This window comes from Salvelinus fontinalis, chromosome 2 (assembly GCF_029448725.1).
Source record: "Salvelinus fontinalis isolate EN_2023a chromosome 2, ASM2944872v1, whole genome shotgun sequence".
NCBI lineage: Eukaryota > Metazoa > Chordata > Actinopteri > Salmoniformes > Salmonidae > Salvelinus > Salvelinus fontinalis.
The window spans coordinates 61,698,931-61,725,810 of NC_074666.1; the positions used below are offsets into that span (position 1 = coordinate 61,698,931).

Consider the following 26,880-nt stretch of genomic DNA (forward strand, 5'->3'; position numbering starts at 1 on the left):
GTACATCTTCCGCCATTATAGCTATGCAAACTGCATAAAATAATTAGCTGTCTGGCTTAACTCATTGAGGCAATCCCTCATGTCCAATAGTGTTGCAATTCCGATCTCTAATCCTCCTGTGATCCAAAGCTGAGCCTGGCGCAGGGCAGGCTTTTACACTGAGCACAGCCCTTGTGTGGATAAAATCACATCCTTGTGAAGTCGATAGGGAGTATTAGGGACAGTCCATCTAAGAACAAAATCACTGTCCTCGAGTTGTGGACAATATGGGACACTCTGACAGCTCTGTAATTAGGTTTCATACGGTCATCTCGAAGTGCTGCGGTCGTGAACATGTAGATATCCTTGAACTAGATAAGACTGAGATTTCATACACATTTTGTTGCCATGTCAAATAAGTCTTGCAGCTGCAATTAACAGTAATAGTAATTGTAGTAATAAACATTAAAGACAACTTAACTAGCCATAACGTAGGAAGCTTTCTGCAACGATTCACTATTTACATTCTAGACTGTGTCTGCTCAGTGACTTGAATGTATCCCAGTGATCCATTGGCCTTCATTTCTCTAAGAAAAATCCATCATGAAGTGGCTCCATTCATTAGAACAATGTCCTTGTGCCCCTGCTATGACCCGTCCATGGGTAAAAACGGCTAGAGAACTTGGACTATGGGGGCGGACGTGCAACAAGAAAAATGGGAATTTTGTTCGACCCGCATGAGGCTGGAGGTGGAACTTTCCTCTTAATCCAGCAGTTTAAAAGGGACTGCCAGCAAAGGGGTTCCTTCAGAACTGCTCTGTGTGTTAAAGAAAGACACAACCGTAGTGTGAAAGGATAGCGGAGGACTCTGTAGCCATGCCGACCCGAAAGATAACACTGCTGGAAGCCTGGGAGAGGCACAGGACCTTTCGGAGGAAGAAAGTTAAAGACCTGAAAATATGTCCTCGTCTACTGTAAGTGGATATACACATTTCAGGAGGGTGGTGATCGGGGTTCACAGTCTCACTGTTAAGTTGCGAGTTAGAAGTTCTCCGTTTGTCCTTAAAGATGTGATGGTAGTCAGTGCTCAATTATCAACATGGTTGGTACGCTCAGAAAATAACTTTAAGAAAATGGAACATGATTCAATTGCTCATAATATCCTAAATTGAATGGACCACATTGGTGGTTGTATGCAAGAGGGAATGGGTTTGATTGTTTCAGCCAGAGTGGCCAGGTTTTGTTGTGCTAAGTAACATTTTATCTACACAGACACTATTGTGATTATTTTATCCAGGATTTTGTCAATACTTATCTTTAACACGTTATTTTGCAACTGGAAGTTTTGAGAAATTATATGATACAAATTTGTATTTCCTGGTATTATCAACTGGAACATAGCTTATTGTTTTTTAAATTTGTTGTTCAGTAACCCGGGGTTACTGTGTGTGTGCGTGCATCAGTGCCAATTTTAGCATGTACAATCTTGGTGGGGCAAAATAATTAATTGAACTGTGATGCATGCCAGCAAAGCCACTACATAACACAACACTAAACAACACATCACTATAACAGTGACAAACTGTGCCCACCAACTGTTAGAGTCTACATAAAGCTGTCCTAACAGCAGTCCCAACATCTTACCACTGCTACACTTGGCGATCAGCGGAGCCTTGTCTGGCAGCAAAACAGTTCATTCAGCCTTATTTACTGCTATTTAAAAAAAACAAAGCTGGTTTGGCTGACTTGTTTAATAACCAAATGTAGCTTCTAATGACAATTGAGATGTACAAACTATGGCATAAGGGGATGACAAGCGGATTAGAGGCAATCCGTCATTTCGATTAAGACATTAATGAGCGAGCTAGGACGGACATAGTCAACATAACTATTTGTTTAGCACTTTTGAAATGTACAGTGACAGAATTCAGAACATGGGCCGTTCTTACAGTGTTCTCCCTGTACACCAAGTCAGAACTGTAGGATAAATAAAGGGGGCATATAAGCAGACAATGAAAGCTCTTACAATATTTGATGATTCCATTTCTCTAAAACAGGTTATAGGCTACATGTGCACCACCAAGGCAGAACTGTAGGAGAAATTAAGAATGGTAAATAGACCAAACTATTAGGGTGAGGCACAAGGGCTACTAACATCTTACTACACAACAGACACTTAGTATTACTTTCTTAGCTACAGTATACATATCTCCCTGGCATATTACATAATTTATGCAGCAGCATCTCTCTGGCATATTACAGTACATAATTTATGCAGCGGCATACAATACATTTTTGGACTCACCTTCTTGTGCTGTGCTCACTTGAATCTAGAAAGATGCCGGATTTTAAACGCATTTTCCCAGTCGGAGCTTGTTAATTTCCGGCTTTCCATTTGTTTTGAACTCACTGAAGTCAAGTTTTCAGAGTTAACAGTTGTTTTGAGCGCACAAATCATGCTTCATTGACAGCACGACCAATGTTAAATGTTTATAATTTTTAACTTGGAAAAGAGCCCCTTAATCCCAGATTTAGGACCACACAGCCACTCCACTGAATGGCAGGCTAGTGATTGTTTTGCAATACTTGCAGAGTTAGCTACTGTCACTGACCCCTTCCAAACCACTCACTGTTGAATTTGCGATTTCCAACTTGTTGTGTAATGTTTATGTCCAATGGCCGATGAGCACCGATACATTTTGTCTATCATTTCTCTTTATTATTTATCTTCATATGACAAGGATTAAAAAGGATTTGCCAGTAGATTGGCGACTTGATTCATGATGATGACTTCTAGCTAAGATTTTGAAAGTATGACGTTGACATGATCAGTCCAGTCAAATCTACTGTTAGGGTTGCACATTTTGGGGAATATTCAGAGGTGGAAACTCTACGTTGGAATTAACGGGAATATATGGGAATTAACAAAAATATATGCAAATTCATATTAATACCATTTAAATGTACATATTTTTTTGCATTGGATATGTTTACCATATCATGTGGAGACAGACACATAAACTTTTTACCTTATCATAAGTAGACATAATGGCAAATTATTAAATCCTTCCAATAGAAATTTTAGAAATCAATTTAGTTACGAATTTAACTTTAATTAAATGAGTTGACTCTTCACATGGGATGATTTCAGTGAACGACAAAAGAAAGGGAAAATGGAATGATCCCCAATGATCCATTGCATCTCCCAAAAACATTTTCAACATACATCTGTAAAATGATGTCTTCCTCTCAGGCTTCCATGTCTTCTCCCTGGACCCCCTCGATGTCCACCTCTTGAACATTAAACTCTGAGGCCTCATCTTCACTGTCATTTTCCAACCCTGTTGAGGATGGCTTGTTGTCAACCTCAAAAATACTCAAATTTGCCCGGATGGCCACCAATTTTTCAACCCTTGTATTGGTCATCCTGTTGGGTGCTTTGGGGTGTGTGTTCCCAAACAAGGACCAATTGCGCTCTGAGGCGGCTGATGTTGGTGGGATTTGGAGGATGGTGGAGGCAACAGGGGAAAGAGCCTCAGATCCACAAAGTCCCTTCCACCAGATGGCTGATGATATATGTTGGCACGACTGCCATATTGCATCTCCATCCCAAAGCCCTTGCTTGGAAGTGTACTTCGCCAGACTGTCAAGAACCTTGCCCTCATCCAGCCCAAGGTGGCGAGACACGGTAGTGATGAGACCATAGGCCTTGTTGATCTCTGCATCACACAGGATGCTCTTGCCAACATACTTAGGGACCAACATGTACGCTGCGGCGTGTATGGGCTTCAGGCAGAAGACTTCACGCTTTTTGATGTATTTCAGAACTGCAGTTTCCTCTGCTTGGAGCCACAGTGAAGTGGGCAGGGCAGTATGGATTTCTTCTCTTACATCTGCAAGCAGAGTCTGAACATCAGAATGGATGGCATTGTCTCCCTCAATCAGTGCAATGGCTACTGCTGTAGGTTTCAGGAGTTGCAGGCTGCTCACCACTCTCTCCCAAAATACATAATCCAGGAGGATCCTCTTGATGGTGCTGTCCATATCAGCAGACTGTGATATGGCCATTTCTTGGAGAGACTCCTTCCCCACCAGGAGACTGTCAAACATGATGACAAGACCACCCCAATGGGTGTTGCTGGGCAGCTTCAATGTGTTGCTCTTATTCTTCTCACTTTGCTTGGTGAGGTAGATTGCTCCTATTACTTGACGATCCTTCACACACCTAACTATTTCCTTGGCTCTCTTGTAGAGTGTATCCATTTTTGTAGTGCCATGTCCTTGAGGAGCAGATTCAATGCATGAGCAGCACAGCCAATGGGTGTGATGTGAGGGTAGGACTCCTCCACTTTAGACCAAGCAGCCTTCATGTTCACAGCATTGTCAGTCACCAGTGCAAATACCTTCTGTGGTCCAAGGTCATTGATGGCTGCCTTCAGCTCATCTGTAATGTAGAGACCAGTGTGTCTGTTGTCCCTTGTGTCTGTGCTCTTGTAGAATACTGGTTGAGGGGTGGAGATGATGTAGTTAATTATTCCTTGCCCATGAACATTCGACCACCCATCAGAGATGATTGCAATACAGTCTGCTTTCACTATGCTTTGCTTGACCTTCACTTGAACTCTGTTGAACTCTGCATCCAGCAAATTAGTAGATGAAGCATTTCTGGTTGGAGGGGCATATGCTGGGCGAAGAATATTAAGAAATCTCTTCTAATACACATTGCCTGTGAGCATCAGAGGTGAACCAGTTGCATATACAGCTCGAGCAAGACATTCATCAGCATTTCTCTGACTACGTTCCTCCATTGAGTCAAAAAAACTTCTGATTCCAGGAGGACCATGAGCTGTTGCTATCGATAAGGTGTCTGATTCATCATTTTCACCTCGAAAATAAGTAGAGGGACTTTTGTCCGAGGTTGCTTGTTGTGAGTGCTGAGGAAACTTTACGCACTTGGCCAGATGATTCTGTATCTTTGTTGCATTCTTCACGTGATTTGGCACTGTATGTGAAAATTGTAACGTCTGCTTCTAACTGACACCCTCAAACACGTAGATCCCCTGAAAGCAGCTCACTTTCCAGCCCACTTTCCAGCTCACCCCCTCAAACACCTAGATCCCCTGAATGCAACTCACTCCCCAGATCCCAATCACCTGTTCACACACCTGTATGTCATGACCACACACTATTTTGTTCAGTTCTTTGCACCCCATCACTGTGAGGTATTGCTTGTTTTGTGACACATGTCTTTCAGAGCTCTGTTTTTCCCGTGATTTACTCCTCTCGTGTATGATAGTTTTTGCCTGCCTCACTAACGACGCCTTTTGCCTATTCCCTGCCTGTACTGTAGCCGGATTTCCTGTTATCTACCTATTGCCTGATCTCCCGGACGACGTTACTAGCCTTCTCCCTGCCTGTACTGTTGCCCTTTTGGACCCCATGTGCATGACCTTCTGCCTGTCACTGGACCCAGCTACCTGCCTCCTCCTGTGGTCCTTTGCAATAAACACCTGCTGCGCCCTGCGCTTGAAACCAGCACTCTGTCTCCCCTCGTGTTCATTACACAAATGTACACAGCTTTTCCTTTCTACAGTAGCTGCAGTGAAATGTCTCCACACATCAGATATGGCACTTTCCCATAAAGATTAGAAAATAATTAGTAAAAAATAAATAAATACAATTCCATGTACAGATAAGTAGTTATGCAGCTAGATTAAACAACTCCTTTGTAAAATATGTTTTAAAATTAAACATGTATGGAAACAGTTGAATTAACACTCCTCAGTTAGCAGGCTCAAGCCAGATAAAACCCACTTGGTTGCAAAAACTAACTAGATGAAATTGTTAACAAGTTGGAAATGATTTAAACACACTTTGTTGTAAGCTACTATTTACTAGTTAACACAAAATCATGTATGTCATATAAAATATATTCACCCCACCCAGTATTGTAATCAAAACTTACCAGAAAGCATGTAGTCCTTGGCTCAGACAGTGTAGTAGCGTGGGCTGAATAGCACCTCATTAGTGTGCAAGATCTTGAGAATCAGCTGTATATGTGATGGAAGAGTGCACTGCACATGTGATGGATCAATGCACTGTGCATGCAGAGGGTTGCAATTTAATTGAATTGGGGAAAGCAACAATACCTAGAATTGCCTTATGTGTATCCCACAAAAAAGGTTCACTGTTATATGCAAACTTTTTTGATGAATTTAAGCAAAATTCCCCAAATTCCCGGGCTTTTATTTCACCTTTATTTAACCAGGTAGGCTAGTTGAGAACAAGTTCTCATTTGCAACTGCGACCTGGCCAAGATAAAGCATAGCAGTGTGAACAGACAACAACACAGAGTTACACATGGAGTAAACAATAAACAAGTCAATAACATGGTAGAAAAAAGAGAATCTATATACAATGTGTGCAAAAGGCATGAGGTAGGCAATAAATCGAATAATTACAATTTAGCAGATTAACACTGGAGTGATAAATCATCAGATGATCATGTGCAAGAAGAGATACTGGTGTGCAAAAGAGCAGAAAAGTAAATAAATAAAAGCAGTATGGGGGTGAGGTAGGTAAATTGGGTGGGTAGTTTACAGATTGTCACGTTCCTGACCTGTTTTCCTTTGTTTTGTATTCATTTTAGTTGGTCAGGGCGTGAGTTGGGTGGGTTTGTCTATGTTTTGTATTTCTATGTGGGGTTTTGTGTTCGGCCTGGTATGATTCTCAATTAGAGACAGGTGTGTATTGTTTGTCTCTAATTGAGAGTCATACAAAGGCAGCCAGGGTTTCACTGGTGTTTTGTGGGTGTTTGTTCCTGTGTCCTCACAGGACAGTTGAAGGTTAGTCACGTTTGTTGTTTTGTAGTTTGTAGTGTCTTGTTTGCTGTGTGTTCATTAAAAGATGGCTTATTTCCCTCAATCCGCATCTTGGTCCTATCCATGCTCCTCCTCGTTAAAGGGGGAGAACAACATTGACAGCCTTTACAGAAACACCCACCACAACAGGACCAAGCGGATTGAGGAGAGAGAGAAGGAACTACAGCAATGGGGAAAAGAGGAATGGACTTGGGAGGAGATTCTGGACGGAGAGGGACCCTGGGCAGAGCCAGAGGAGTGTCGCCGCCCCAAAGCGGAGCTGGAGGCAGCAAAGGCGGAGAGGAGGTTTTATGAGGCAAAAGCAAGGCAGAGCGGCTGGAAGCCTGAGAGGCTCACCCAAAAATTTCTTGGGGGGGGGCTAAAGGGGAGTGTGGCGAAGCCGGGTTGGATACCTGAGCCAACTCCCCGGGCTTGCCGTGGAGTAAGAGGGCGTCGTACTGGTCAGACACCGTGTTATGCGGTAAAGCGCACGGTGTCCCCAGTACGCGTGCTTAGCCCAGTGCGGGCTATTCCACCTTGCCGCACTGGGAGGGCTAGGTTGGGCATCGAGCCGAGTGCCATGAAGCCGGCCCAACGTATCTGGTCTCCAGTACGTCTCCTCGGGCCGGTGTACATGGCACCAGCCTTACAGGTGGTGTCCCCGGTTCGCCTGCATAGCCCAGTGCGGGCTATTCCACCTCGCCGCACTGGCAGGGCTACGGGGTCCATTCAACCTGGTAAGGTTGGGGAGGCTCGGTGCTCAAGAGCACGTGTCCTCCTTCACGGTCCGGTATATCCGGCGCCACCTTCCCACCCCAGCTCAGTACCACCAGTGCCTACACCACGCACCAGGCTTCCAGTGCATCTCCAGAGCCCTGTTCCTCTTCCACGTACTCTCCCTATGGTGCGTGTCTCCAGCCCGGTGCCTCCAGTTCCGGCACCACGCACCAAGCCTCCTGTGCGTCTCCAGAGCCCTGGACGCACTGTTCCTTCTCCCCGCACTCGCCCTGAGGTGCGTGCCCTCAGCCCGGTACCTCCAGTTCCGGTACCACGCACCAGGCCTAGAGTGCGCCACGAGAGTCCAGTGTGCCCTGTTCCTGTTCCCCGCACTCGCCCTGAGGTGCGTGCCCTCAGCCCGGTACCTCCAATTCCGGTACCACGCACCAGGCCTATAGTGCGTCTCAGCCGGCCAGAGTCTGCCGTCTGCCCAGCGGTGCCTGAACGGCCCGTCTGCCTAGCTCCGTCTGAGCCATCTGTCTGCCCAGCGCCGTCTGAGCCATCTGTCTGCCCAGCGCCGTCTGAGCCATCTGTCTGCCCAGCGCCGTCTGAGCCATCTGTCTGCCCAGCGCCGTCTGAGCCATCTGTCTGCCCAGCGCCGTCTGAGCCATCTGTCTGCCCAGCGCCGTCTGAGCCATCTGTCTGCCCAGCGCCATCTGAGTCATCCGTCTGCCACGAGCCATTAGAGCCGCCCGTCTGTCCCGAGCCAGTAGAGCCGTCCGTCAGTCAGGAGCCGCTAGAGCCGTCCGTCAGTCAGGAGCCGCCAGAGACGCCCGCCAGTCAGGAGCTGCCAGAGACGCCCGCCAGTCAGGAGCTGCCAGAGACGCCCGCCAGTCAGGAGCTGCCAGAGACGCCCGCCAGTCAGGAGCTGCCAGAGACGCCCGCCAGTCAGGAGCTGCCAGAGACGCCCGCCAGTCAGGAGCTGCCAGAGACGCCCGCCAGTCAGGAGCTGCCAGAGACGTCCGACAGTCCGGAGCTGCCCTACAGTCCGGAGCTGCCCTACAGTCCGGAGCTGCCACTCAGCCCGGACCTGCCGGAGTCCCTCAGCCAGGACCTGCCGGAGTCCCTCAGCCAGGACCGGCCGCCCCTTATCCCGGTGCTGGTCCTTATCCCGGTGCTGCCCCTTATTCCGGTGCTGCCCCTTGTCCCGGTGCTGCCCCTTATCCTGGTGCTGCCCCTTGTCCCGGTGCTGCCCCTTGTCCCGGTGCTGCCCCTTGTCCCGGTGCTGCCCCTTGTCCCGGTGCTGCCCCTTGTCCCGGTGCTGCCCCTTGTCCCGGTGCTGCCCCTTGTCCCGGTGCTGCCCCTTGTCCCGGTGCTGCCCCTTGTCCCGGTGCTGCCCCTTGTCCCGGTGCTGCCCCTTGTCCCGGTGCTGCCCCTTGTCCCGGTGCTGCCCCTTATCCCGGTGCTGCCCCTTATCCCGGTGCTGCCCCTTCATTTAGTTGGGGTTAGTGGGAGGGTGGTCATTGGGAGGGGGATAAAGAAGCGGGGATTGATTATGGTGGGGTGGGGACCTCGTCCACCGCCAGAGCCGCCACCGTGGACAGACGCCCACCCAGACCCTCCCCTAGACTTTGTGCTGGTGCGCCCGGAGTTCGCACCTTAAGGGGGGGGTTCTGTCACGTTCCTGACCTGTTTTCCTTTGTTTTGTATTCATTTTAGTTGGTCAGGGCGTGAGTTGGGTGGGTTTGTCTATGTTTTGTATTTCTATGTGGGGTTTTGTGTTCGGCCTGGTATGATTCTCAATTAGAGACAGGTGTGTATTGTTTGTCTCTAATTGAGAGTCATACAAAGGCAGCCAGGGTTTCACTGGTGTTTTGTGGGTGTTTGTTCCTGTGTCCTCACAGGACAGTTGAAGGTTAGTCACGTTTGTTGTTTTGTAGTTTGTAGTGTCTTGTTTGCTGTGTGTTCATTAAAAGATGGCTTATTTCCCTCAATCCGCATCTTGGTCCTATCCATGCTCCTCCTCGTTAAAGGGGGAGAACAACATTGACAGCCTTTACACAGATGGACTATGTACAGCTGCAGCGATCGGTTAGCTGCTCGGATAGCAGATTTTTAAAGTTGTTGAGGGAGATAAAAGTCTCCAACTTCAGAGATTTTTGCAATTCGTTCCAGTCGCAGGCAGCAGGGAACTGGAAGGAAAGGCGTCCAAATGAGGTTTTGGCTTTAGGGATGATCAGTGAGATACACCTGCTGGAGCACGCGCTACGGGTGGGTGTAGCCATCGTGACCAGTGAACTGAGATAATGCGGCACTTTGCCTAGCATAGCCTTGTAGATGACCTGGAGCCAGTGGGTCTGACGACGAACATGTAGCGAGGGCCAGCCGACTAGGGCATACAGGTCGCAGTGGTGGCCCACGCTAGTACACTGTCTGAGCCAAGGACTACATGCTTTCTGGTAAGTTTTGATTACAATACTGGGTGGGGTGAACACATTCAATGGAAATTTACCGGAAAGTTTCCGACCCTTTGCAACTCTAGCATATAATGCTATTTGATGTAATTTTATCCGTGGCCAATGAGCTTGAGCATTCTTGGATGGGCACTTCTAATGTAACTATATGGCAGCACCCAAGGGGCTTGAACTTTTTAGGTCTACCCTTAGACTTTGGCGGTGACGTAGTATCCCCAGCCAAAGTGCCTTGGTTTTTCTCAAAATAGTTTTATTTAGAAGTCGTATTGTCAATGGAAAGGAGTTTCCATTGACAAAAGGGGAAGAGGATTCTGGGAAGTGGTTTCATGGCTACGGATTGTTGTACAAAGTGCAGATGAAGGCATGGCTGCTCAAAACACAGAAAAGGACCCACATGTCTGAGTTCACATTTCAGCTGAAGCTGCTGCACAGTGTCCTCACCCAATCATTTCTCTGTGTAATTGTCCCTCTCCATAAAATTCCCTTATGAAACAATATGCCAAAACATGTTGTTTAAATAATGTATTTTAAAGATGTATTTTTTTAAACTTCCATTTTCGTGTCTAAATCTTTTCATCTTCCTGATCCATCCCTCCAACTCACAGCCCACTGCTGAGAGACCCCAGTGTGGTTGCATCTCTCACCCAGCAGAATGCCAAGATGGTCGCCCTGCTCCCTCCCAGAGGCACCGAAGTGTTCCGCCACTTCACCCTTGAGTCGCTGGCGGAGATTGATAGGCGGATGGCCGAGGAAGCAAGGGAGCAGAAGAGACAAAAGACCCTGAACATTGAGGTACATTTAACATTTTAGTCATTTAGCAGACACTTATCCAGATTCCAGAGTGACTTTACAATCAGTGGATTCAAATAAGGTAGTTCAAATGACCACATATCACAGTCAAGCCATTGCAAGTAAAACGTTCTTTTAAAATAGCTGCTATCCGCAAAATCAGTGCTAGTAAGAAATGGTAATGCGCTAGTAATCCTATTTTTTTTAACCTTCTTCGGAGGTGGCAGAGCCAAAGCCAGCCGTCAACCTGGAGGCCGGCAAGATCTTGCCGTTCATCTACGGAGACCCGCCACCTGAGCTCGTCAACACGCCCCTGGAGGAACTGGATCCTTTCTACAAATCACACAAAGTGAGCACTTTAGCCCCTGTCCCTTAGTAGCCTGAGGACTGAGTGTCCACAAAACCAGACAGTATCACAAAGTTAATTCCTGTACAATAAGCTCAAATTAGATGTGTATTTGACAGACTAACACATTCCAAATAATATTATTATATTGTTATTATTCAGAGGGTAAATGCTCTCTGATTACAACAATAACTGATGTATCGTAATGCATGACTCATGCAAACTCTATTTTGCTAATATCCTTGAGATAAACATGAATACATTCAATTAAAGTAAAGATAATATTGGACTTCAAATACTTCTTCACTAATCTTTACTTCTTGTTTTTCAGACCTTTATTGTCATCACCAAAGGGAACACAATCTTCAGATTCAATGCTGAGCCTGCCTGCTACATTCTGACTCCCTTCAGTATTCTCAGGAGAGGATCCATCAAAATTCTCATGCATTCATATCTTTTCAATACAAGTACCTCACGGATCAACATGATAAATAAATATAACTTAGCATCCTGCTGCATGTTCAGAGTCAAAGAAGTGTGCTAGTATAGTGTGTGTGTGCGTGTGCATGTGTGCATGTGTGCTAAGGTGAGGAGAATCAGAGCAGGTGGTCAGTCCAGTTCAAGTGTTCAGCAGTCTGATGGCCTGTAGATAGAAACTGTATCTGAGCCTGTTGGTATCAGACCTTATGCTCTGATACCATGTGCCCGACAGTAAGGGAGTGAACAGCTCATGGCTGGGGTGTGCAGGGTCCTTGATGACGCTGCTGGAGTTCCTCATTACTGTTTCAAGTAGGTGTCCTGGATGGGTGGGAGCACTAGGCCATCTTCACTATTCGATGTCAGGCCTTGCACTCATGGATGGAGAGAATCCTGTATCAGGCTGTGATGTAACCGGTCAGGATGCTCTCGATGGTGCAGCAGTAGTATTTGAAGAGGACATTGGCATTGCGAATTGGTGTTGTGCAAAGCCACACAGTCGTGTGTGAACAGGGAGTACTGTAGAGGGCTGAGGACACACCCCTGTGGGGCCCCTGTGTTAAGAGTCAATGTGGAGGAGGGGTTGTTTCCAATCCTCACAGCCTGTGGTCTGTGGGAAGTCCAGCATCCAGTTGCAGAGAGTGGTGTCCAGACCCAGAGCTCTGAGCTTGGTGTCATGTCAAGCTTGGAGGGAACAATAGGTGTTGAACAGCATCCTCACATAGGTGTTCCTGTTGTTCAGATGTGTTACGGCCGTGTGAATAGCAATGGAAATGGCATCTTCTGTGGATCTGCTGGAGTGGTTGGCAAATTGGAGTGGGTCCAGTGTGCTGGCCTTGATGTGGGCCATGACCAGCCTTTCGAAGCACTTGAGTGTGATGGGGCGATAGTCATTTGAGCATGTCATCTTGTTTTTCTTGGGCACTGGGACGTATGGTAGTCTCCTTGAAGCAGGTGGGGACTGTAGCCTGGGACAGAGACATGTCGAAGATGTCAGAAAAGACACCCGCCAGCTGGTCAGTACACACTCTGAGGATGCGGCCAGTGATGCCATCTGGGCCAGAGTATTCACTCTTTTGAAAGTTTTCCTCACGTCAGCCTCGGAGAGCGAATGCACCTGGTTGTCCGGAGCAGCTAGACTCTTCCTGGATGGATCGGTATTGTCTGCCTCGAAGCGAGCATAGAATGTGTTAAGCTCAACTGGGATGGAGGCTTCGGTGGGCACCACACAGCTGGATTTGCCTTTGTAGTCCGTGATAGTCTAGTTCTTGACACCTGCTTGACGAGTCTGAGTTGCCGAACATCAATTACATTTTGTATTGTCTATTTTCTTCCCTAATGGATTTGCGGTGCTCATACCTTCTTGCCTTGTACGTGTCGCAAGCCACCGAGTCACCTGGGTTTGTTCTGCTAACATTGAATGCTGCAGTACAGGCACTCAGCATGGTACGGATATCTCCGTTCATCCAGGGTTTTGGTTTGGGTATTTCCGGATTGTTATTGTGGGTACAACATCATCAACACATTTCCTAATGGAGCCTGTGACTGACGTTGTATATTCGTCAATGTCAATGGATGAGTCCTGAGTGGATGAATCTTTGAACATTTTCCAATCAGTATTCTCAAAACAGTCCTGCAGCATTGAATCTGCCTCCTCTGTCCAGCGCCTCACTACTCTCTGTGTTGGTGTCTCCCTTTTGAGTTGCTGCTTGTAGGTCAAGGAGTAGGAACAGAGAGACATGATCTGATTGGCCGAAGTGGGAAAGTGGTATGGCTTTATACGCATCGCAGAGGTTTTTATATACATCCCAGCTAACAATTCTATGGAGAGACAACGTTTTTGTAATATTACCCGTAATGTTCCCCTGATGTTTGAGTGTCCCGTTTTCCGTTGGTTAAGGGAACGTTTAATTTATGTTAGCAGAAACCTTCTGAGAACCCTTTTACCATGTTTTGGTGGTGAAGTTAGGAGAACATTCACTTCATGTCAAACAGAACTTATCAAAAACATGGTTACAGAATATTTAACGTTAATGTTTAAGATGTGTTCTATGGGACGTTGCAAGAACATTCATGTCCAGTTTTCTGAGGGTTAGGAGAATTTTCCATCAATGTCCCACAAAACATACTTAGAACATGGTCGCCATTTTCTTAGAATATGTAAGGGATAATCAACGAGGGGCTATGCGTTCTATGGAAAATAAAGAACGACGTGGAAATACCTTCCACGGAGTTGCGTTATTTTCCAGAGAACGCATAGAGCCCCGAGTTGATTATCCATTTTATACCATGGCTATAATTGAACACATTTGCCACAAGACATGTGTTCCTTTGCTGGTAGAAATGTGTTCAACATTCACTGAGGTAGCTAGCAAGTTTCCAGATAGCTACAGTTGTTGCTTGGTAACCAAACAAACAGACTTGCTAGTTTAGCTAACCAAACAATCAATCCCAGCTTGCTATTATGAAAATCGAATTCAACAATACCAATATTGTTTTCAATTTGACTTTTGCTTTCAAAAGCAGCTCAAACATAGAACATGTAAGACATATAGCCATTGAATTCTACCGTGCAATTCACTCTCTGAATGGCACACATACACAATCCACATCGCAAAGGCCTAAAAATCCTTCTTTAACCTGTCTCCTCCCCTTAATCTACACTGATTGAAGTGGATATAACTAGTGACATCTATAAGTGATCATAGCTTTCACCTGGATAGTCTAGGTCATGGAAAGAGCAAGTGTCCTTAATGTTTTGTACACAGTAAAAATTATTCAACATGTCACCTGACCTGGGATTTGAACTCACAACCTCATTGTTCACAGCATCCAGATCTTCCTGCTACGCCACCATGTCTGTGTCAGTTATCCGTTCATTTGACTATTCTCTCATCATTGATTTGATTTACACTACCGGTCAAAAGTTTTAGAACGCCTACTCATTCAAGGGTTTTTCTTAATTTTTTACTTTTTTCCTATATTTAGAATAATAGTGAAGACATAAAAACTATGTAATAACACGTATGGAATCATGTAGTAACCAAAAATGTGTTAAACAAATCAAAATATATCTTATATTTCAGATTCTTCAAAAAGCCACCCTTTGCCTTGGTGACAGCTTTGCACACGCCTGGCATTCTTTCAACCAGCTTCACCTGGAATGCTTTCCAACAGTCTTGAAGGAGTTCCCACATATGCTGAGCACTTGTTGGCTGCTTTTCCTTCACTCCTTGACTTGGGGTGTCAGGTAGCCTAGTGGTTAGAGTGTTGGGTCAATAACTGAAAGGTTGCTGGATTGAATCCCTGAGCTGACAAGGTACAAATCTGTTGTTCTGCTCCTGAATAAGGCAGTTTAACCACTGTTCCCCAGTAGGCTGTCATTGTGAACAAGAATTTGTTCTTAACTGACTTGCCTAGTTTAAAAAAATGTTTTATCTCAATTTGGTTGAGGTCGGGGGATTGTGAAGGCCAGGTCATCTGATGCAGCACTCCACCACTCTCCTTCTTGGTAAAATAGCCCTTACACAGCCTGGAGGTGTGTTGGGTCATTGTCTTGTTGAAAAACAAAAGTCCACTAATTCCAAACCAGATGGGATGGTGTATCGCTGCAGGAGGCTGTGGTAGCCTTGAATTCTAAATAAATCACAGACAGTGTCACCAGCAAAGCACCCCCACACCATAACACCTCCAGGCTGATAGTTCCACTAATTCCAAACCTGATGGGATGACGTATCGCCGCAGGAGGCTGTGGTAGCCTTGAATTGCTTTACGGTGGGAAATACACATGCGGAGATTATCCGTTCACCCTCACCGTGTCTCACAAAATTGCGGCGGTTGGATCCAAAAATCTCAAATTTGGACAAAAAAAAATCTAATTTGGACTCCATTTGGTGTCCTTTAGTAGTGGTTTCTTTGCAGCAATAAGACCACGAAGGCCTGATTCACACAGTCTCCTCTGAACAGTTGATGTTGAGATGTGTCTGTTACTTGAACTCTGTGAAGCATTTATTTGGGCTGCAATTTTTGAGGCTGGTAACTCTAATGAACTTATCCTCTGCAGCAGAGGTAACTCTGGGTCTTCCATTCCTGTGGCGGTCCTGATGAGAGCCAGTTTCATCATAGCACTTGATGGTTTTTGCGATTGCACTTTGCATGTTCCGGATTGACTGACCTTCATGTCTTAAAGTAATGATGGACTGTCATTTCTCTTTGCTTATTTGAGCTGTTCTTGCCATAATAAGGACATGGTCTTTTACCAAATAGGGCTATCTTCTGGCGAGTCACCCTCCTCACACATCCTTAGCCATATTTGGTAATGTCATTATTTGGCAACAGTTACAACATACTTAATTGATCTAATTAAAATGGGTTTTAGTATCAGAAACTCCAGGTCGGGTGAACAGGAGCTCGAGATGTTTTCAATTTCGGTACACCATGAATTGTTGATGAGGAAACATACCTCTCCCCCTACTCTTATCAGAAGCCGTCGTTCGATCCATATGGGAAATGGTAATGATTATTTTAATGTGATTTTATTATTATTAAAGATTTTTATTATCAAGTATGTCGCCCATTAGCCACTACTGATTACTATATTCATATGAATCAGAAGATATAAATAAAATAAAATGTTCTTTAAAAAATGGACTAATTAAATTGTTTCATATAATTTGATTTGAATACCATTGTAACTCCATGTTATTTCCTTAATGTGGGTACTTTATTTAGCATGCTCATCATGTTGACAGTCATGTCCAACTGTGCCTTTATGACGATGAGTGACCCTCCGGCATGGAGTAAAACTGAGTAAGTTTCAAACCTACATAGGAGATTATTAATGCTTTGTGAAAACTATAACATCATTGAGAGTGATTTTGACCACTACAAAATTTCACCTAAAGCTATTTTATAAAGCTTCTCTCTCGCCCCCTCTTTTTGTATTCCAGATATGTTTTCACTGGTATCTATACCGTTGAGGCAACAATTAAAGTGTTGTCCAGTGGCTTCTGTGTTGGAGATTTCACATACTTTCGAGATCCATGGAACTGGCCGGATTTCATTTTGATCAGCATGACGTGAGTATTGGGAGAGTGATTGCTGTCAGTTGTCAGCCCAGTAACATTAGACACAGGGACAGGTATTTAGAGTGTGTGTCTATTCGTGTGTTTCTTTGTGTGTCTGTGTGCATGAGTGAAGAAGTAAGGTCAAAGGTCAGGAAGGTCAAAGAACATCGCTTAATAAGTTTGACCCTGGCCATGTCTGCTCCTTACCTCTCCTTCCCCCAGGCCCCAGCACCCCATGTACTCTAAACCCTCTGTCTACTACATAAAATACGATGATTACTTCCTCATCCACGTCCACGACCTGGTCAAATCCACCTAGAATACAACTTTACCCGGTGAAAAACACCTAGAAAGAACTTGTCCCCTCTGCCTCCGGTCCTCACACCTGGACACTCACCTTAGGTTGAGTCCGATTTCAACTCAGTCAATTCAGGAAATGAGATGAAATTCAGTATTCACCAATGTCGAAATATTGGGAAAAGTTTAATTCATGAATGGAATGTCAATCCATTTCCTGAATTGACTGGATTGAAATGGAACTCTGCAACCATGACACTTCCCTGTCATTATTGTGGGCATGTTCCCTGCCCTGTGTCTTGTCCAAAGTCAGAAGTTTGCTAAAAGTGTGAACTCTGTGACTCAGATTGACTAGTCTTTAGTAAACATAGCAAAGCTTGCATGTATTTCCTTTTCTTTTAAGCAGCTGTGTTTTATTTTGTTTGGCTAAGGAGTACTAATGGTAAATCGCTCTGGGTAAGAGCATCTGCTAAATGACTCAAATATAACATATATCTCTCCATCCCTCTCTCTCACTCTTCCTCTCTCCATAATTCCCTTCTACACTACCTGCCTCGCTTTATCATGGAGCCTCATTGAATTCAAATATTTGTCCACTTGCAAAGGAAGGTCACACACCACACTCCGGGTCTATTTCTAGGTGTTCACCTCCTTCCCCGTCTTTCTTTGTCCCAGTACCAAGTGACTAAAGGTCTGCGGTGCTCCAAATTGCTGCACTCTGACACAGTACTGTATATGGCCTTGGAGCCCTGATGAAAAGTAACACCATAAGGTTCATCCGGCTAGTTTCAGCCATGTACGTCAGGTAACCTAGCGGTTAGAGTGTTGGGCCAGTAACCGAAAGGCTGCTGGATCCAATCCCCATGCTGAAAAGGTAAAAATCAGGTTGTTCTGCCCCTGAACAAGGCAATTAACCCACTGTTTCTGGTAGGCTGTCGATATAAGTGGGTTAAGGATCCTACTATCAAAATATGAAACAGATTGTTTCTTTCAAATGTATTTTTGTAAGTGTCATCCTTCTTCAAACAGCGAAACTTTTGCGTGAGTCACATCCACATCATGACGTATGCCACTTCATAACTAAATCTCCACATATGGTTTCTTACTGGTCCAGTCACACTCAGGCCTTCTGCAGTCGGCTTACAAATAACACTGCCATTTGGCTCTAGAAGTCGATAGTTGCCCTGAGCTAAATATATCCTCCGCTAAACCATATCTTTTACCATAGCAACCCTCTGATCCTCCATGTTAGAATAACAACTGAGCCAATGGTATTGAGTTAAGTGTAGATGATTAAAAGTCCATGAAACCGAACAGATTTTTGTTCAACTGACGCACCAACTGTCAACTACTCCATTCTAATGTGTGGTTGTGGTGTTATGTTTTGTGCCCCGGCAGGTACCTCACAGAGTTTGTTGACCTGGGCAACGTGTCTGTCTTCAGGATGTTCCGTGTACTCCGAGCCCTTAAATTAATCACTGTAATTCCCGGTACGTGTCACATAAGAAGGTCCAAATCCCACTGGGGTGTGTTTGTTTACTGCACCACTTGCTTTTGAACACCTGCTTTGGGTCCAGTGTAGCTCAGATGGTAAGTGTACGGTGCAAGCAACCCTAGGGTTGTTTTGGTTTGTATTACAGCACTCTACTGTAAGTTACCTTGGATAAAAGCCTCTGGTAAATGGCATCTGTTATTATATTATAAGCGCAATGCCCTGCAAGCTACACAATAAAAAAAAGGGTTGTTAGTTACGACATACAGAGAACAAGGATATCAAGCACACTCAAATATTCTCAACGTCGTGTTATTCATTCTTCAACAAATAGTTTACAGGTCACAGATTATTTTAATGTTTATTTGTATTTATTTTAAGGTCTGAAGACCATTGTGGGCACTCTGATCATGTCAGTGAAGAAGCTGGCTGATGTGATGATCCTAACAGTGTGCTGCCTGGCTGTGTTCGCTATGATCGGCCTGCAAATGTTCATGGGAACCCTGAAGCAGAAGTGTGTTCACTGGCCCCCTGGTGAATGGCATTTCAACTCCACCTACATGGGCAACATCGCTATGGCTAATGGTTTTAATGACGTTATGGGCTACAATGGCGCAAGCACCGGCAACAGCACCTGGGACTTCAAGGCATACATCAACGATAAAGGTATTGACAGGCTTTTGATGGCACATTGATTTGTGGAAGGGGAGTTGATAATGGCCTAATGAACCATTCTATTATATTAATTGGGAATTTATCATGGCACTTACAGTATGATAGTTTTAAATAAGTATATACATCTGTATAAGTATATACATTTCTATAAGAAGTATACACATTTGAATAAGAAATATAAAAAATGCATGCTTCAGTAAAGCTATTGGCTATAATAACACATAAGGTGGCAACAGCACGTGGGACTTCAATGCATACATCAATGATTAAGGTACTGACAGGCTTTTGATGGTAAATTGATTCAGGGAATTGCTAATGACTTACTGAACCAACTTCTTATGGCTTGGGGGCAGTATTTCAACATCTGGATGAGAGGCATGCCAAAAGTAAACGGCCTGTTACTCAGGCCCAGAAGCTAGGATATGTATATAATTGGTGGATTGGGATAGAAAACTCTCTAAAGTTTCCAGAACTGTTAAAATAATGTCTGTGAGTATAACAGAACTGATATGGCAGGCGAAAACCTGAGGAAAATCCATCCAGGAAGTGGGATTTTTTTGATGTGGGTAGTTTTCAATTGAATGCCTAGAGTATTTAATGGGTTAGTCTTTAGACATTGTTTCAGGCTTGTTTTCTGAAAATGAAGAAGAATGAGACCTTTCTCTCAGTGGACTGTAGAATCATGCAGTGCTGGTTTGTGCGCGTGACTGAGTGCGCGCCCTTCGTTGTTTTTCCTTTCTATTGAATACGCTATTGTCCGGTTGAAATATTATTGATTATTTAGACAATTGACAACGTGAGGATTAATTCTAAACATTGTTTGACATGTTCTGACGAACTTTACCAGTACTAGTAGGATGTATTCGTCTGCATGTTTTGACCGCCTTTGAGCCAGTGGATTACTGAACAAAACGCGCCAACAAAACAGAGTTTTTGGGATATAAAGAGGGACTTTATCGAACAAAACAAACATGTATTGTGTAGCTGGGACTCTTGTGACTGCAACCAGATAAAGATCTTCAAAGGTAAGTGATTCATTTTATCGCTATTTCTGACTTTCGTGACTCCTCTACCCGGTTGGAAAATGTTTGTATGCTTTTGTAAGCATGGCGCTGTCCTCAGATAATCACATGGTATGCTTTCGCCGTAAAGCCTTTTTGAAATCTGACAAAGTGGCTGGATTAACTTTTACTTGGTACTCATACCGGATCCGGGAGCACCCTCATCAGTAAAAAAGATGACTATCATAGCGCCACAAGTAAATACTAGCATCTAAATATCATGAAATCACAAGTCCAAGACACCAGATGAAAGATACACATCTTGTGAATCCCGCCATCATTTCTGATTTTTAAAATGTTTTACAGGGAAGACACAATATGTATTTCTATTAGCTAACCACGATAGCAAAAGACCCAACTTTTTTTTCTCCACCATTTTTTTACTGCATAGGTAGCTATCACAAATTCGACCAAATAAAGATATAAATAGTCACTAAACAAGAAACAACTTCATCAGATGACAGTCTGATAACATATTTATTGTATAGCATATGTTTTGTTGGAAAAATTTGCATATTTCAGGTATAAATCATAGTTTTACATTGCAGCCACCATCACAAAATCTCACCAAAGCAGCTAGAATAACTACAGACCAACGTGAATTACCTAAATACTCATCATAAAACATTTATGAAAAATACACAGTGTACAGCAAATGAAAGACAAACATCTTGTGAATCCAGACAATATTTCAGATTTTTTAAGTGTTTTACAGCGAAAACACAATATAGCATTATATTAGCTTACTACAATAGCCAACCACACAGCAGCATTGATTCATGCACGTTAGCGATAGCGAATAAACAAGCAAAAGATATACATTTTTTCACTAACCTTCTCAAAACTTCATCAGATGACAGTCCTATAACATCATATTACACAATACATATATGGTTTGTTCGAAAATGTGCATATTTAGCGGCACAAATCGTGGTTATACAATGAGAATAGTAGCCAAACTGCAAACAAAATGTCGGGAGAAATCTTGGGAGAGGCACCTAATCTAATCAATAACTAATGATAAACTTGACTAAAAAATACAGGTTGGACAGCAAATGAAAGATACATTAGTTCTTAATGCAACCGCTGTGTTAGATTTTTTAAATTAACGCTACTACGACATACAGCGTGCGTTAAAGCGAGACCGCACCGAAATTAATGGCGGAATAATAGTTGAACTTTTTCGACAGAAATTACGAATTAACATCATAAATAGTTCTTACTATTTGATGAGCTTCCATCAGAATCTTGTACAAGTTGTAATTTGTCCAGAATAATCGTTGCTCGGTTGTAGAAGGTCATCTTCAACTGTGGAATTAGCAGCAAACGTTAGCCATGTGGTGCAAACGTGTCCAACTCAGCATAACGCAGAACAAAGAAAAGCCCGAAAATCGCAATATACTGATATAAACTGATATAACTCGGTTTAAAATAACTACATTATGATGTTTTTAACACATATATCGAATAAAATCAGAGCCGGATATATCTAGCGCCTATAACAACAGCTTTTCAGGACGCAATCCTGAGGTCTGTCTCGCGTCACGACGAACGTAGAAAAGACTGCACACCCGGTTCCAAGAGCTCTTGTTCGGCCTCAGATCTACCTAGCCACCCCATTCCAATTTTCACTGCTTACTGACATCTAGGGGAAGGCGTATGCAGTGCATGTAGACCCATAGATTACATGCAAATTAATAAACTGACCCTGGAACAGAGCCCCCGATTTCAGATTTCTCACTTCCTGACAGGAGGTTTGCTGCAAAATGAGTTCTGTTTTACTCACAGATATAATTCAAACGGTTTTAGAAACTACAGAGTGTTTTCTATCTAATAGTAATAATAATATGCATATTGTACGAGCAAGAATTGAGTACGAGGCAGTTTAATTTGGGAACGAATTTTTACAAAGTCGGAATGGCGCCCCCCTATTGAGAAAAGGTTTTAACAAGAAGTTAATCTTTAAGCCGATGTATAACACTTGTATTTTTATGAATGTTTATTATGACTATTTCTGTATTTTGAATTTGTCGCTCTGCAATTTCACCGGATGTTGTCGAGGTGTCTGCCTACACCAGAAAGGTTAAATTTATTAGTTGGGATTTTGTCACAGTACTATATGATATTACTGTATATAATAACTATATAAATGTGTAAAAAACATACATTTATATAAGTACACTGCCTTCGGAAAGTATTCAGACCCCTTGACTTTTTCTACATTTTTTTACCTTACAGCCTTATTCTAAAATGTATTAAATAAATACACATTTTTCAGAAATCTACACACAATACCCCATAATGTAGTATGTGCGTAACTGGCTGCAAGGAAGTCAGGCGCAGGTGAGCATAATTGGGTAGCAAACGGAGCCCTTTAATACGGCGAACAAACACACGGCACTAAGAAAACTAAACAAATACGGGTTGACATAACCCGGCGCAAACCAGTCTGACGTGCACATACACGTAACAACAAACAATTCCACACACAGACATGGGGGGAACAGAGGGTAATATACATTCAGTCTGATGAGGGAATGTGAACCCGGTGTGCGGAAAAACAAAACAAAAGGAAAATGAAAGGTGGAGCGGCGATGGCTAGAAGACCGGTTACGTCGACCGCCGAACGCCGGCCGAACAAGGAGAGGGACAGACCTCGGTGGAAGTCGTGACACATAATGACAAAGCGAAAACAGGTTTCTTGACATTTTTGGAAAAAACAGATACCTTATTTACATAAGTATTCGGACCCTTTGCTATGAGACTTGAAATTGAGCTCAGGTGTATCCTGTTTCCATTGATCATCCTTGAGATGTTTTTACAACTTGATTGGAGTCCACCTGTGGTAAATTCAATTGATTGAACGTGATTTGGAAAGGCACTCATCTGTCTATGTAAGGTTCCACAATTGATAGTGCATGTCAGAGCAAAAACCAAGCAATGAGGTCGAAGGAGTTGTCCTAGAGCTCCGAGACAGGATTGTATCGAGGCACAGATCTGGGGAAGGGTACCAAAACATTTCTGCGGCATTGAAGATCCCCAAGAACAGTGGCCTTCATCATTCTTAAATGGAAGACGTTTGGAATCACCAAGACTCTTCCTAGAGCTGGCCGCCTGGCCAAACTGAGCAATCAGGGGAGAAGGGCCCTGGTCAGGGAGGTGATCAAGAATTTGATGATCACTCACACAGAGCTCCAGAGTTCCACTGTGGAGATGGGAGAACCTTCAAGAAAGACAACCATCTCTGCAGCACTCCACCAATCAGGCTATTATGGTAGAGTGGCCAGACAGAAACCACTCCTCAGTAGAAGGCACATGACAGCCCGCTTGTAGTTTGCCAAAGGGCACCTAAAGACTCTCAGACCATGAGAAACAAGATTTTCTGGTCTGATGAAACCAAGATTAAACTCTTTGGCCTGAATGCCAAGCGTCACACCTGGCACCGTCCCTAAGATGAAGCATGGTGGTGGCAGCATCATGTTGTGGGGGTGTTTATCAGTGGCAGGGAGACTAGTCAGGATTGAGGCAAAGATGAACGGAGCAAAGTACAGAGAGATCTTTGATGAAAACCTGCTCCAGAGCACTCAGAACCCCAGACTGTGGCGAATGTTCACCTTCCAACAGGACAATGACCCTAAGCACACAGCTAAGACAATGCAGGAGTGGGTTTGGGACAAGTCTCTGAATGTCCTTGAGTGGCCCAGCCAGAGCCCGGACTTGAACATGATCGAACATCTCTGGAGAGATCTGAAAATAGATGTGCAGCTCCCCATCCAACCTGACAGAGCTTGAGAGGATCTTTCTTTTTTAAATGTATTTATTTATTTAACCTTTATTTAACTAGGCAAGCCAGTTTAAGAACAAATTCTTATTTACAATGACGGCCAAACCCGGACGATGCTGGGCCATTTGTGCGCCGCCCTATGGTACTCCCAATCACGGCCGTATGTGATGCAGATCTGTAGAGAAGAATGGGAGAAACTCCCCAAATACAGATGTAGCAAGCTTGTGGCGTCATAGACTCAAGGCTGTAATTGCTGCTAAAGGGGCTTCAATAAAGTAAAGTGTCTGACTACTTATGTAAATGTCATATTTATGTTTTTTTTAAATTCTAATTAGCCAAAGAAAAATCTAAAAACCTGTTTTGCTTTGTCATTATGGGGTAGTGTGTGTAGATTGATGAGGGAAAAACACTATTTAATGCATTTTAGAATAAGGCTGTAAAGTAATAAAATGTGGAAAAAGTGAAAGAGGCTGAATATTTTCGAATGCACTGTATATCAAATTGATGCACTCTCTAATGGAGGTCCCTTCTCTGTTTTCCTCCAGCGAACCATTACTTCCTTCCTGGAATGTTAGACCCTCTTCTTTGTGGAAACGCTTCTGATGCTGGGTAGGTTTTTTGGGATATCAGAGTTGAGCATATGGGTAGCTTTATAATCGTACCTTTTCTCTGTTGATAATGCAATATATGGTGCAAAGAATTTCAACATAGTTCAAATACAACATGTCTTTGAATGCTGATGACCATAAGTCCTATTCAATTTGTTGTGCCACTTCATTGGCATTTTGACAGAATATGTCCTGAAGGATACACGTGTATGAAGGCCGGAGGGAATCCCAACTATGGATACACAAGCTACGACAGTTTTGGATGGGCCTACCTTGCCCTAATTCAGCTCATGACACTGGACTTCTGGGAAAATCTACTCCAGTTGGTGCGTTTACATCATGTGCTTCGATGACAACGACATAGAGATGTATTTGCTCCTGATATTTCCTGAATTCTACATCTGTAACATCAGCCGGTAGACCAGGTTTGAATTTGAGAGATTGCAATCTTATGTGTCATCAGGGATATTGATACAGAATGAGTACTCACTCGGTTTACTGGTGAGTTAACTGGCCGTTTTTCCCCTCTTACCCATAGACTCTTCGCTCAGCCGGGAAAACCTACATGATTTTCTTTGTGGTGGTGATCTTCCTGTGCTCGTTCTACCTGATCAACCTGATCCTAGCTGTGGTGGCCATAGCGCATGCTGAGCAGAACGAGGCCACCATGGCCGAGGCCAAGGAGAAGGAGGAGGAGTACGCCATGATCATGGTGCAGCTGAAGGTACGGAGAGAAGCGGAGGTCAAAGAGGTGTGATCAACTTACTATGTATGTGAAGTGCTTTGAGCATCCAGGACGAAAGGCCCTATATATAAATCCAATCAAACAATGAATTGCTCTTTTTGATCAGATGATGGCTGAAAGAGTAAGATTTAGTTAGTCGATTCAACTCTAGATTAAAATGTTTGACGAACTGGATAAATACAAAAAATACCTAGTAATCATTCTAAGTGTTCATTTGCAGATTACTTCTCATGTTGGTCGTTCTCGTCCTTAGTTTGCTTGATTCTGGTCAATGATTGACTGATTATTTAACTGACAGGCATCATGAACACCATGAGCACACTGAAATTGCTGGCAGTCAGACGTCACCGTCCAGTAGAACATCTAAGAAAGAGAAAGATGAAAAGGCAGATCAAGAGGTTGCTGATGATGAGGTGTGTACTTCCTCCAGCCTTGATAAGGACAGCGAGGCTTTAAAGGACTCCAATGGAGGCATCATGGTCAGAGCCAATGCAGATAAGGTCCTGGCAGACCAGGAGGTGAGCCACATGGCTCAGATGGGTTGCTGTGCTCTTGATCTTATGACCTTTTTCACACTAATGTGCCGACCTGAAACAAACTGTGCTGGCTCGGATATTGTTTATTCATATTGTTTATTCCTTTTCAGGATAGTTTCAGCAACTATGATGAACGCATAACCAATGAATACATAACCTACGCAGTACAGCTTGGATTGGTTAGGCTCGGTTTGGCTATGAAAAAGTGGGTTGCTGGCCTCCTGAGTGGCGCAGCGGTCTAAGGCACTGCATCGCAGTGCTAGAAGCATCACTACAGACCCGTGTTCGATACCGGGCTGTATCACAACTGGCCGTGTCCTATAGGGCGGCCCAGTGTCGTCTGGGTTAGGGGAGGGTTTGGCCAGGGGGGCTTTACTTGGCTCATTGCGCTCTAGTGACTCCTTGTGGCAAGCTGGGCGACTGCAGGCTGATCTCAGTCATCAGGTAAACAGTCTTTCCTCTGACATATTGGTGTGGCTGGCTTCCAGGTTAAGCGGTCGAGTGTTAAGAAGCGCGGTTTGGCGGGTCATGTTTCAGAGGACGCATGACTTGACCTTTGCCTCCCGAGCCCGTTGGGGAGTTTGCAGCGATGAGACAAGATTGAAATTGTGGAGAAAATAAAGGGGTTAAAACAAACATTTTTTTAAGTGTGTTGCTATGCGTCTGGTGATGTTTCTCTTGTTTCTCTTTGTTCTACTGTCTGCTGTTGTGTTGAAGAGGGCCAGTGTACCCAAGGGGAGTAAGGACCAGCTGGAAGGAGCAGGCCTTCAGAAGAAGACACCCAGTGTCTACAGCCAAGATGCCATGGACGGTAACTGTCACAAATCGCAATGGATCTGTATACGAGAAATGAAATGTCCTAAGGAATCCATGTATGGATGTATGGATGAATGTGATGTATAGGACTGTTATCGCGATATCCACCCATACCTGTGTTCTAATTGGCTACTGTGTTAGAGCAAGGGCTTCTTTTA

At 44.0% G+C, this 26,880-nt stretch overlaps 1 protein-coding gene across 2 annotated transcripts in view; it reads left to right on the top strand.

Moving 5' to 3' along the window:
* Positions 1–694: 694 nt before the first annotated feature.
* Positions 695–26,880, top strand: part of LOC129822739 (sodium channel protein type 4 subunit alpha B-like) — a 45,560-nt gene continuing 19,374 nt past the window's right edge. The window contains exons 1-12 of one of the 2 annotated variants that reach the window (XM_055881110.1): positions 695–953; positions 10,636–10,822; positions 11,040–11,168; positions 11,497–11,614; positions 16,364–16,451; positions 16,592–16,720; positions 18,404–18,495; positions 18,879–19,163; positions 24,563–24,626; positions 24,810–24,951; positions 25,164–25,349; positions 26,624–26,717. In XM_055881110.1, the coding sequence (XP_055737085.1) occupies positions 856–953; positions 10,636–10,822; positions 11,040–11,168; positions 11,497–11,614; positions 16,364–16,451; positions 16,592–16,720; positions 18,404–18,495; positions 18,879–19,163; positions 24,563–24,626; positions 24,810–24,951; positions 25,164–25,349; positions 26,624–26,717 (1,612 nt within the window). In that variant the 5' untranslated portion in view covers positions 695–855. Of the gene's footprint in view, positions 954–10,635; positions 10,823–11,039; positions 11,169–11,496; positions 11,615–14,390; positions 16,155–16,363; positions 16,452–16,591; positions 16,721–18,403; positions 18,496–18,878; positions 19,164–24,562; positions 24,627–24,809; positions 24,952–25,163; positions 25,350–26,623; positions 26,718–26,880 lie in introns of those variants that run through there. The other variant, XM_055881119.1, reaches the window with a different exon arrangement.